The sequence below is a fragment of the Sebastes fasciatus genome, chromosome 13, assembly GCF_043250625.1.
Source record: "Sebastes fasciatus isolate fSebFas1 chromosome 13, fSebFas1.pri, whole genome shotgun sequence".
NCBI classification, from domain to species: Eukaryota; Metazoa; Chordata; class Actinopteri; order Perciformes; family Sebastidae; genus Sebastes; species Sebastes fasciatus.
Window position 1 is genome coordinate 24,792,396 of NC_133807.1, and position 13,275 is coordinate 24,805,670.

Consider the following 13,275-nt stretch of genomic DNA (forward strand, 5'->3'; position numbering starts at 1 on the left):
AGTTTTATATTAACTTATAATAATACATCATAATTTATTTATTGATTACATTATTATCTGAATCTGCAAAGTAAATAATATTATTTACTTTTATTTAAAAAAAAAAAAAATATTATTATTATTTTACTTAATTTGAGGAAAACTGTCATAGTATAAAGAGCACGCCACCATGTGCATAAAATCTGAGTAAAAAAAGTTTATTTTTTATGCAGTCAGAACAGTGGGATCTGTATTTACATGTATTACAGTCTCTGTAACATCAAACATTTGCACTACTTTGAGAGGACACATACACTGAGAGGGCACATCTCTTTGCAAATGAAATAAAGTATTGACTGAATTAATATTTGCATGAAAACTATTAATTAAAAATCAAGTGTTTTCTAGAATCGATACAGTATCGCAAAACATATTGCGATATTTTCAATATTTTCTTACACCCCTAGTTATTATACAGTGTTACAAACCAAGTACAAACCAATAGAAAGTAAAAAAAAAAGAAAAAAAGATTGCACATCCATAAATATTATGTGTATTTACAGTACATGAAGAATTAACTATATTTGTATAGTTCATCCTATGGTTCGTGCCATGTTCATTACTGCACAGAAGGAAACTTCTTTCACATTACAGTTGGATATTATACTTAAAAAACCTGTTGTAGCTACCACAGTCAATCACTTATAGTGTATGCAGATGACAGTAAAATCTTTATTTCTTCCCCGCCCTCCTCTGCAGAATGCGCAGCACCGCGAGAGTAGCATTGAACACGCTGTCATGCTTAAAGATCATCTTATAGAAAGTATCCATAGGCAGTCGACCAGTTGGATCTGCGTGCTTCAGTGCAGTCATGGGCGTGTATAGGCGGTTGGTCTGGTGGCGCAGAGGAGGCTGCTTGGCTGTGATCACTTTAATAGTTTGCTGAAGAATACAAACAAAAATATTTCAACACTGGAAGGGGCTTCCTCATTATGCATTTCCCTTGGCAAAACCAATGAAACTCGAATGGAAACATAATCGTCATCACTTGCCTCAGCCACTTCCTCTGGAGTCTGGCCTAATGCTGCGAAGACCTTTTTGGAATACGGCAGGTAAACTTCACGGAAGATTTTGGCGGTCTCCTCGTCTGTCCCTGATAGATCCATCTTCTCGGCGTCCTCGTACACTTTCCTTTCAAACTCTGTCACCACGGGGCCAGGCTCCACTAGAGTCGTCCTTGTGACAGAGATATATAAAAGATACAGGAGATACAGGACCACTGTTAGAGTACAATCAACAAGTCTTACCTTTGCGGGGCGGCTGCATTAAGTTGTTAAAGGGATAGTTCCGGTGTTTTGAAGTGGGGTTGTACGGTGTACTTATCCATAGTCCGTGTATTACCTACAGTCGCTGATGGTCAGCACGCCCCCAGTTTGGAGGAACAGACAGGGGTACTAACACCAGACCAAAGCAATACAGTGCTGTGGACAGGGATGGCAGAAATATGTATTTTAGCCACCTAAAAACATCGATATCCGTGCAAGTGTACACTATATTTAGAATATTTTCACCGCTTTATCTTGCCGTCAGACGGCCCTTTCCGACGGGGAAGTGAACTTCAGTGAAACTTATCTATGCTCTCACCAAAGCCAGCAGGCTCAGATGACAAAAACAATACAGATACTGTAGGAGCAATTTAATTTTTGTTAGTATTTAGTTGGTGTTTTACTAATAATACGTACTATTGTTTGATTTATTATTCTAGATGTTTACTTTATTTAGATTTGTGATAGTGTTTAGTTTAGTCAGTGAGGCTTCCTGCTAAATTACCGCAACGTCATCATCGTCATCGCAGCACGCAGGGTTTGGTTGCTTAGTAACGGCAGGCGCGTCAGGAGCGCAACCTCCCAAGCACATTAGGAAGAAAAAAAACAGCGGCACAGCTGGCGATTTCCACGCGTTTTTTAGATGCGGCATGTGTACGGACCCTAAGTAATACACTGACTATGGATAAGTACCTCATACAACCACCCTTCACAACACCCAAACTATCCCTTTAAAGCTCAGGACATGTAATCACTTGATGTTAAACTTCAATGCTTGCACCGCCAGACTTTCACAAAATCCTTCCACAGCAAACTTGGAGGCCGAGTAGACGTCGTTGAACAGAAGCCCTGTGTAGAAACATGAGAAGACCTGTTAGCAACCTCTCACTGTAACTCTCTTTGAGCTTCTTCTGTAATTTCACCGACACAAACAAACGCACCCTGTATGCCCATGACGCTGCTCATCACCACAATGTGGCCGCTCTGCCTCCGCTTCATGTCAGGCAGCAGCTCCTTCACTAGCCGCGCCAGGCCGAAGAAGTTCGTGTCAAAGAGCTCCTTCATGGCGTCGATGCTTTGGCACTCCAGCGGTCCGATCATGCCGACGCCAGCGTTGTTCACTGTAACAGCAGAGTGTCGTTAGATGCTTGTCTGGAGAGATCTTCACTTTAAAGAGGATGTGAATGAGAGGAGACCGACCGAGAACGTCCACCCGTCTGTCCGGCAGGCTGTCGACACACTCTCTGATGGAGGCCTCACAACAAGCATCCAGCTGTTTGATTTCCAGAGTTTTGTTTAAGGAGTCACCTGCCGCTTCCTCCAAGGGCCCCCGTTTCCCAAGATCCCTCATCGTGGCCACCACTGCCTCAGATAAACAACGAATACACCGTCTGTAAGTAGCTGCAGTTATTTCTACCATCTGCTCTTGTTTGAAGGTTGAGGAAAGTGAGAGGCTGACCTTTAAACCGTCTGAGCTCATCCTTGGCCAGCCGAGCAGCCAGAGCCAAGCCGATGCCAGAGGAGCACCCAGTCACCAGCACCCTCCTGCTTCCCATGGCTCTTTGACCTCTGACCTCAAAGCTCAGGAGGATCCTGGCTGCTCAGTCAAAACAAATGCTGTGAACAGGGAAATTTAATTAAAGGAAAATCCTCCCAATATTATGTCATCACCATTCTGTACAAGAAAGAAGTTATTTTAGTGTTGTTACAACTTAACCAACCTATTATTCCTAAAATGCCATGTGTACATCTATTTAAATTAATGATTTATTTCTTTAAAAAATGCTATTGATTATTATTAATAATAATATATTAATATTTAGTATTAATTATTATTATTATTATTATTATTGTTACTATTTCTTAAACGCTATTTAAAATCCCCAGAGAGAGAATGTGCAAGAAATTTGATGTGAGATATTTAAAAAAGCACAGTAAAAACAAGACCCGTCAGCTGCTATATACAATACTGACTTAACTCAACTGTACAATAATTTGGGAAATACTCTGTCAATAATACTGCATTTATACTGCACATTTCAAGAAATACTCTTATGTGTACCATTCTGGCATTTATATTTAACACACTTAATAGAACCCACTTCTCAGCATTTTCTATTTACTTATTTGCACTGCTGGTGCAAAATAGTAAAGTCTTCTGAGAAGCCTTTATTCCTCTGTGAGTTGTTATCAAATCCAAATGTTTAAACCTGATGTTGTTGATTTAGTGCAGTTGTCAAACATATTTACTAGAACAAATGTAGTTGTTTTTAGCAGTGAGAAGGTTCTAGGTTGAGTTTTTGCTATAAACCAACCTTGCCCCTGTGAGGCACCACTGAGGCCACTTTATAAGATTATAAATTAGCTCTAATCTGATTTATCCTGGAATTTTTAGCTGCCTACAACTGCAAGATTAGTGCTTTATCTATAGAGGCCCTTCATTCACACTTGAACCCTGTTAGAGGTATAATCACAGTGACTAGCAGTAGTAGTGTCATAAGATGCACAACATGATAATAAAATAATATATATTTTTTAAATCCGGTCTCATCCCAATCAGTTTGTGATATAATGAATGTTGATAATTTAGGGATTATTTCAAATATTGACATGGATGATTCAGAGTTTATGCAGTTACAAGCCTGTAGGCATTAAAGATAAAATAAGATAAAATAAAATAAGATATCCTTTATTAGCCCCACCGTGGGGAAATTTGCAGGATGAACAGTGCAAAAACTAAAAAACTAAAAAAAAGATATAGTAAGTAAAAACAAAAACAGGATTAAGAAAAAGGAATAAAATAAAAATAAAAATAATTCTAAAAAAAATAGCTGGACAAAGTTAGTTTAATTTTAAAGAAAATTAAATAAAATGCACCTCAATGAAGTATAAAGAAAAAGTTCCAGATACAATTAAAAGTCCTGCATTCAAAATGTATTTTTTTATTTTATTTATGACCATTAATAATACCATTGGGTAATTTGTCATTTGTTAATGTAATATTTACCCTCTAAAATACAGTGTAATAGAATTATACCATAAAAAATAAGATACTTAGTAGGCTATAAATACCTCGAAATTGTGGTTAAACAGACACCTGTTAGTTCCTACAGGACGAGTTAAACACATCTAGGTCCAGACCCAGAGGCCTGCTGGTTGTAGTCCACCAACCTGTAAAGAGAGCAGCGTCCTCCACAGCAGCAGAGAGGAGAAATAAAACCTGTAATATAAAGTACCGTTACTGCAGGATTGAGAGCAGAGACACACACGACCGAGTCACAGCGGGACAAGCGGCTACATAAACCAGAGATTAGATAAAGAGGTCACAGAGGCTGGCTCAGTGTTTGTGGGAGTTGTAGTTCTTCTAGTGTCAATGACTCCCGAGAATAACTGCAGCACATCACTCAACTCACTCTGTTATGTTAAGGGTTAAACTTTGAACTACAGCAAATTATAATAATACTAATAATGGTAAAATAAATAAATAAAAATAAAAATAATTATTGATTATCATTATTATTTTATTATTAATAATAATAATAATAATTAATACAATAAATAATACAAATATGTCTTTTCCTTTCAATACATTTTTAAATTTAAACCTTTCCTTTAATAAATTCACAAGTCATATGGTTTAAATTATTATTTTAATAAATAGTTTTTAAAATCTTTATTTCATTCTTTATTTATTCGTCATATGCACAATTACAGCAAGCAGTTGTATGTATATATATATATATATATATATACATATATACTACAGCGATTTATAATAATAATAACAATCATAATAATAATGATAAAAACTAATAAATATGAATGATTATTATTAATAATGATTAATAATTGTATTATTAATAATAACAATGATAAATAATACAAATAATAATTTGTATTATTTATTGTAATAATAACAATAAATAATACAAATATGTCCTTCCAATACATTTTTAAATTGAAATATTACTTTTAATAAATTCAAATAGTCATATGGTTTAAATTATTTCAATAAATAGTTTTTAAAATCTTTATTTCATTCTTTATTTATTTGTCATATGCACAATTACAGCAAGCAGTTTTGTATATATATATATATAGCAGCATGAGAGAGAAGCAGCATGTTGAATGTTTGTTTGCTTTTGTGCAGGAAAATGAATCAACCTAAATCCTGTGTGGACATTGGACAGTTTCTCCTGATTACAACCGACTGGAGTGATGCATCAGTGACCGTTTGATGTAAGTTTAATTTTTGTTGAAGAAACTCGTTTTGACAATTAACCACAACTAATTTTGACGCTTAATTTTGAAAGTATTTACCTGAAGTATGTATATGTAGTATCCTATCAGTATTGACTCTAGCTTGACGAATTTAAATGTGTTGCAGTTCCTCCCTGTGACCACAAGATGACAGTAAATAACACATAAATCTAAACATAGTTAGCCCTGAGCTTTACCGAGCGTCAAGCAGACACAATACCAACATTTACAATAAACCTTTCTGTTTCTAATATTCAGTCCACCGCCAAATAACACTTTGCCTTCAAAACACAGAAAAACATGGATTTATTATTAATACAATCATTGTCATAATCAATGTCATTTAATGTAGCAAAAATATGATTAAAAATAAATGTAGCCATTAATTAATTGATATGTGACATAATTTGATATTTCTGGTTTTATTAATTTATGTATTTATTTTTGTATTAATTCCTTTATTTACTTTTCTTAATTTTCTTTTTACTTTATTTATGTATGTATTTTTTATTAATTTTGAATGTATTTATTTAAGTTTACAATTATTTTTTGTTTTTATTTTGTATTTATTCTATATTATTTTTAAATGTATAGTGTAGATAGGGGATTATTGTTTGATGATGCAGTTCCTCGCTGTGTCCACTGGAGGGCAGTGAGCACTCAGGATGATTCTACACTCAGGTCAACTGTTCCATTTAGCTTCAAAACACACAGAAAAACATGGATTTGGTCACTGTCTGATGAGCCCTACACCGTCCTCTGCTGCCGGGACACGGTATGGCGTGCACGAAAACACATTTCCGGATTGATTGTGACCCAGGTGAGCTTCTGCGCTTTGACTCTGACTAGAGCATGGTGTGTTTGGACCGGAGACAGTTTGGGTATGGATTTTAAAAACGCCCCCCCCCCCTAGGAGACTTACGTGATTGTGAACAGTGTGTATTCTTAATAGAAACATTACCAACAATATTATATAGTAGTTTTTCAGACAAAGCATGTTTTGCATAATTTTGATAATGATGGTTTTAACTAAAAATATGTTATACAGCAAAATATATGTAATTTAAATCACATATTGCTTGGATTTAGTTCAAATTTGCACTAATAGTGCACGGATTTTTCTGTCCTACCCCTCAAAACTATTAAAATATATATTTATTATAAAACTACTTTGTTCAAAAACAATAAAGGTGGTACAGTAAAGCAAAATATGTAAAGTGAAGAATAAAATGCAAATTCATGAAATTATAGGACATATTATAGTATATCAAAATCACAGTATAGTATATCGTATATATATATAGTATAAAAAAAAGTCGTAGTTGTGGACTTTTTTTAACATACTACAGTATGACTTTTATGACATACCAGCTTAGTGTCATAAAAACATAGAATAGTATATCTAAAAAGTCATAAAAATCTCAGTAAACTGTCAAAGGTGAAAAAAAGTCAATGTCAAAAAAGTAAAAAGAATCAATGTATACTTTAGTATCGTATGCTATCAAAATGCCATAGTATAGTGTCATAAAAAGATATTAATCAGTGTTGTGAAATTCATTAAAAAAATCATAGAATTGTATGTTATAGAAAGTCATACAAAATCAACGTATAGTATGTCATAGTCATATTATAGTGTGTGAAAAAAGTAAACAAACAAGTCACAGTATAGTATGTCAAAAAGTACTGTAAAAAGTCATAGAATAGTATGTCATAAAAATTCATGTCACAGAATAGTGTGTCAAATGCATAAAAATACCATTGTATAGTATGTCCAAAGAGGAAACAAGTCAAATTGGGTAGGTCATGAAATTCATATATAAGTATGTCATAAAAAAATTCTAATATGGTATTTAAAAAAAGTCATAGTATAGTATGTCAAAAAAGAAAAGAAAAAAAAAGACATGTGAAGACAGGTGCTTTTATTTGTCACACATTTTTAGATATGCTGCATCAATGGATTACACCTGGGAAGAAGAGGAACATTATAGAGATATGAGACATTTTTTTTCTCATTACCAGTGGCGTTGTGTTTAATGTTGTTGAATATTGAAAACATACAAAATATTTTTTATTCAGTGGCCCCTCTTTAGCTTCGTCATGAACTTCTTGAACATGAAATTATAGGACATTGTAATAGACATGGGCATTCAGACATCATTCAGTGTGATGTTCAGTAATATTTACATGATCTCTGATGTCCAGAACGTCAGACCTGAAGTTGACATTAAAGCACATTTGAAGGAGCTCATTTGTGTTCTTCGTTGGTTCTCAGAGAAAAGACGAGGTGTTGGGGGACGAGCAGCAGTAGACTGGATTGAGACGAGGACATCAAGGTGAGGAGAGGTGGACCTGAAAAAGTGTACCGTCTGTACACAGCTGGAAAGTGCAACAGTCAAATAACATGATTTTTATCTTTATATTTATTTGATTTATAATGATTTTATTCGAATGGTTATATATTTGTAATCTGTTTTTTTTCCGTCTCTGTCCTCCAGAACACGCTAGAAAAGCTGGTCCAAGACAAACAGAGGATGCTTGACAAACTCAGAATAAGGAAACACCAGTGAAGCAAAATATTGTCTTGATACTTGATAAAGTCATAGTATAGTTTATTAAAGACAAGTCATATTAGCATGTCGAAAAAAATAATTGGTATATTATGTCGAAAAACTATACTATGGCTTTTTTTTGACATACTATACGATAGCTTTATTTTCGGCAAACTATACTATGACTTTTATTGAGACTTTTTTTTCTAAATACTATACGACTTTTTTTCAACAATATTAAACTAGGATTTTTTATGACTTTTCTTTCACTTTTGAGTCATAAAAAAATTCCTGGTATAGTATGTCGAAAAGAGTCATAACAAAACTCATAGTATAGTATCTCGAAAAAAAGCCATAGTACTGTACTATATTCTGACTTTTTTTTGACACACTAAACTATGACTTTTTCTTTCGACATATTATACAGTAAAGTATATCGAAAGAAGTCAGAATAAAAGTCATAGTATGGTATTTACAAAAAAAGCCAAAGTATAGCATGTCGAAAAATTTTATGAAAAAGTCATAGTATAGTATGACGAAAAACTATGAAAAAAAGGTATGTCGAAAAAAATTCATAGTACATTATTTCAAAAATTTCGTGAAAAAAAGTCATAGGATAGCATGACGAAAAACTTTATGAAAAAAAAAGTCATGTCGAAACATTTCATAAAAAAAGTGCTATGTCTATGACTTTATGGCATATGACTTTTTTTCATAAAAACTTAACATACTTTACTATGACTTTTTTTTAATAACATTTTTGACATACCATGACTTTTTTTCACTTTTTGTCATACTATGACTTTTTTGTACTGTTGACTTGTTATATAATGACTTGTGAAATAGCTCACGGTGGTAGATGTCAGGGTCATATTGTATATATATATATACATATAATATATATATACGTATATATGTATATATACATATGTGTATATATAAATAATATATAACCCTGACCTATGACATTTTTCGAATGACTTTTTTCATTAAATTTTTCGACATACTTTACTATGATTTTTTCATGATTTTTTTTACATATGCTATGACTTTTTTTCATGAAATTTTTCGACATACTAAGACTTTTTTTCATGAATTTTTTCGAATGACATTTTTCAACATATGCTATGACATTGTCATGAAATGTTTCGACATACTATGCAATTACTTTTTTTCATGAAATTTTCTGACATACTACTTACAAATTAGTATTTTTCGACAATATGCTGACTTTTTTTCATGAAATTTTTCCTCTCCTCTGGTACTTGCCTAGTTGAAGAGTTGATTAATAACTTGCATACAAACAAACAAATGTTTCGTCGGTATGCTGCGATGAAAAATGTGCTTCTTCCAGTAAACAACACACCTGTTCTTTGATTACTTCCTCTTCTTCTTCTTCTTTGGTGTTTTACGACAGCCTTCTTCCGTTACGTCGCATTGCTGCCACCCTCTGGTCCGTTACTGCCATGGTTACTGGTTACTGCCATGGTTACTGCAATGGTTACTGGTTACTGCCATGGTTACTGCCATGGTTACTGCTGCCATCCTCACTCAGATCCTGTATTTTTTCATTTTTTATTTATTTTTTATTATTTCAAAATGACAGTATCCATAGTAACAGCAAAAAACATTAAACACATTTACATACAAAAGAAGCATAGCGAAAACATAAACAAAGAGCTGTGCCAAACATAAAAGGACAACAGAAATTAAACAAAACCAACATAAAATTTAAAAAAATACAATAAAAAAATAAATAAGAATAAAAAAGACCACGCGAGAGTATGACAATAATTTCACTTAAAAACTTTAAAGATATTGCATACATTCATTGTTTTCATTGCTTTTGCAAGAAATTGTTGACAGATATAATTCCATTTCTTTCATAAATACAAAGAAATTTGGCTTTTTTTGGTAAATTTACACTTGTGAATGTGGAACTTCGCGAGAATTAAAATTAAATTACTAAGAAAAAATGCATTAGTCACTGTAATCATAGCAGCCAAATATAATATTTCTATAGTACAGTGCAAAATCTGAGAAAATGTTAGCAAGTATAAAATTATTGACATCTTTCCACAATTCACATGTATATTTACAGCACCAGAATAAATAAGAGCAAGTTTCAGGATGTGATTCGCAGAAGGAACAATTTACATCTATATGTCACTCTTTAACTTTTGTAAGAAATGTTTCACTGGATAGAATCTGTGGATCAACTCAATGACACCTCTTTTACCTGATTTGTTAGAAGGAACTTTTGCGGTAAGGACCAAACTTTCTTCCAGTCAATATCACTAACAAAATTACTCCAATAAAATGTTGCTGCCGGAGTAGAAACCATGCACTCAGATCCTGTTTACTAGTCTCAAGAAGTCAAACTCCATATACTAGAAGTTTTCTACACTATAACACCATGCTGATATTTCATTTTGGCTGAATGCACTTTGGAAAGACTTGATATAATTCACATAACACAATTCACATTGCAATATATATTATAAACACGAGCATGTTAAAGTGGCAGTAGGCAGACACACTGACAGCTGTTGTTGCCTGCTGGACTTCAGTTTGTCATGTTCTGATTTGAGCATATTTTTCAGGCTATAGAAAATCTGGTAGCGGTGGCGTCACAAACTTTCTCATATTACAGCTAAACAGCACACTACAAGATGATTCTGAAAACATTTAAGGCGAGAAATAGGCATTAACGTATTGATTCATATTTGATCAGCGTCATTGGTCAGAGTTTGCGAGTGATTGACAGCCGGCTCTCATAGACAGCAGATGGACAGCAGACCTCAGATCAGCTCTTACTTTTTGTTTTTCTCTGGTCTGTGAAATCTTGCAGATGCCGTTGGGAGCACCAAAGGACACCGGAGGACACAGAGGCACATGTTTTTTTTCAGGTTACCTGTATCATGTACTACTGTCACGATATAGCGACCGTTTTATAAAAATAACTTTTTTTAATCATATTTGATTATCTCGCCTACTTCAGCTTTAAAGAGTTTATTTATCAAACAACGTGGTTATGAAAAGAGCTGAAAATGTGTGCTTTGTGTAACACCAGGAGAGAGAATGTGTGAGAGCTGGACTGAGGCCTGAGGGTGGGTTTACCATGTCCTCCTACTCTATATGCCTTGTCACGAAAGTAAAATCCTTTAACTCTATATTCTACTCAGGTTACCCCTATTCAGTGTTCATGCACAAAAAAAATAATAATTAAGTCTTTCATGGAGCTTAACAAGAAGTTCTTTCCATTATTATATACATTGTCTAGGGGTTAATGATATATTCAAGGTGCAGTATTATGGTCGAATTTCAAACACAATAACTGTAACATTAGATGGCTGGTTTCAGAAAGTGCAGAAGTACAAGTAGTACAATTTTTCTATAGGCTAAGTTTCCTACCATTATTTGCCCAAGACCTACATTAAAACTTTATTGAAAAAGTCATAGCCATTAAAATATAATTTTAAAAAGTCATAGTGTAGTATGCCATTAAAATATCGGTGAATAAAAATCATGGTATAGTACGTCATTAAAATATCATTAAAAAAGTCATGGTATAGTATGTCATTAAAATATCATTCAACAAAAGTCATAGTATAGTATGCCATTAAAATATAATTTAAAAAAGTCATAGTATAGTATGCCATTAAAATATAATTTAAAAAAGTCATAGTATAGTATGTCATTAAAATATCATTAAACAAAAGTCATAGTATAGTATGCCATTAAAATATAATTTAAAAAAGTCATAGTATAGTATGCCATTAAAATATAATTTAAAAAAGTCATAGTATAGTATGCCATTAAAATATAATTTTAAAAAATCATAATATAGTATGCCATAAAAAGAAAAAATGTAAAAATGTCATATATATATATATATATATATATATATATAAATATATGTTTATTATGCCATTAAAATGAGGGAGTATAGTTTTTTTTAAATATGTTTTTATACTATTATATTAATTGTATAGCTTTTGTTTGTTTGCTTTTTTGGTTTAGACTGATTGGTATTTGTTTTTTAATATCTTCTTTCAGTTATGGTGATCATTTAAAAAATAAAATGTATACTCAGGATTAAAATGTAAATTATACATTTACATCATTCAACAAAACCAACTAACACATTTGAGAAACCAATTTTATAATTGTTAAATGTATAATATCCATGTATCCTGATTGTGCACCAATCCTTTCTCATCTATGGAACATGTTGAGTGTGATTAAACCTTTTGTCTCGTGGTTGTATGCATTTTTTCGAAATGGGAACAAACTTGGTGTTCAGCAGGTACAAAACCGTTATCACGTGATCTTTGTTAACAAAAGGTAAGAAATTCTCCTGTGACATGAATATTCGCTTACATGGTCCATCATGTCTGACTGTGTAAACCAGAGCCAGGGTGACCATTAAGGACACTGTACAATGTGGTGGTAAATAATATCACATGGGAACTAGGCGTTTCACTCATGTTCTGAGAGTTAAAACGTGTTGTGAGAGAAAATACCATGTCCCTTTGTGTAGAATTTGTGTACTCAGATAAATCTGAATACCCTGGGAAAGCACAGACTGTACTAGTTTAGATACATTACTTATCATCCTCGCCTCTGCACTCTGCTAAAACTAGCTAATCACAAGTAACTCTTTTTAAGAATAGACAATGCTTTCACTCAGAAGCAGGGTGGAAGGTGTGGGCTACAAGGGGGGGAAGGCTAAACCAAGATTATAAAGAATGATGTAGTGAGGGAGCTCTTGGTCTTTGTACACTGACTTGTCTGCTGTATGAACCCAAATGCATTTGCTTAATAAATGGTATTTGCTTCTTAACTGAATGACCAGAGACTGTTTATTAGATAATTTCTCTAACAGTGTCTCACCGCCTCACGTGATGTTCTGTCACAATTTGTCCCACCTGATGTGGCTTTGTAGTCTGTCCAATACAACAATGTTTGTTGATTATTTTATTTTTTTAATGTGAATCCTACTTTTTTTATTCACTTAAAGAGATAAGATAGATAAGATAAATCAGGTCACATTAAATTATATTTAGGACTACTTGTGTCTCACCTATACGCCTCTTCTTACAGTCATGTTGCACACATTCACCCACATGCACACACATAACACTGGTACTTCTAGCTGA

The 13,275-nt window shown here is 33.3% G+C and overlaps 1 protein-coding gene and 2 long non-coding RNA genes across 4 annotated transcripts; 1 reads left to right on the top strand and 2 right to left on the bottom strand.

The window, feature by feature from the left end:
* Nucleotides 1–599: 599 nt before the first annotated feature.
* LOC141780912 (retinol dehydrogenase 8) lies at nt 600–4,631 on the bottom strand. 2 transcript variants are annotated; one of them, XM_074656373.1, is made up of 7 exons: nt 4,476–4,631; nt 2,764–2,921; nt 2,505–2,666; nt 2,246–2,425; nt 2,060–2,153; nt 1,032–1,215; nt 600–921 (listed from the first exon to the last, which is right to left on the bottom strand). In XM_074656373.1, exons 2-7 carry the CDS (start codon nt 2,858–2,860, stop codon nt 712–714), a joined length of 927 nt encoding a protein of 308 aa, XP_074512474.1. In that variant the 5' UTR covers nt 2,861–2,921; nt 4,476–4,631; the 3' UTR covers nt 600–711. The 2 variants fall into 2 exon arrangements, with proteins under 2 accessions (XP_074512474.1, XP_074512475.1); XM_074656374.1 differs by lacking the exon at nt 4,476–4,631 and having other exon boundaries at nt 2,505–2,670; nt 2,764–2,918.
* Nucleotides 4,632–5,412: 781 nt separating this feature from the next.
* Nucleotides 5,413–8,740, top strand: LOC141781635 (uncharacterized). The gene is made up of 3 exons (XR_012596907.1): nt 5,413–5,543; nt 7,837–7,897; nt 8,060–8,740. It is a non-coding gene; the product is annotated as an uncharacterized LOC141781635 (long non-coding RNA).
* On the bottom strand, nt 7,465–8,036 carry LOC141781636 (uncharacterized). Its single transcript, XR_012596908.1, has 2 exons — nt 7,749–8,036; nt 7,465–7,528 (listed from the first exon to the last, which is right to left on the bottom strand). It is a non-coding gene; the product is annotated as an uncharacterized LOC141781636 (long non-coding RNA).
* Nucleotides 8,741–13,275: the final 4,535 nt, after the last annotated feature.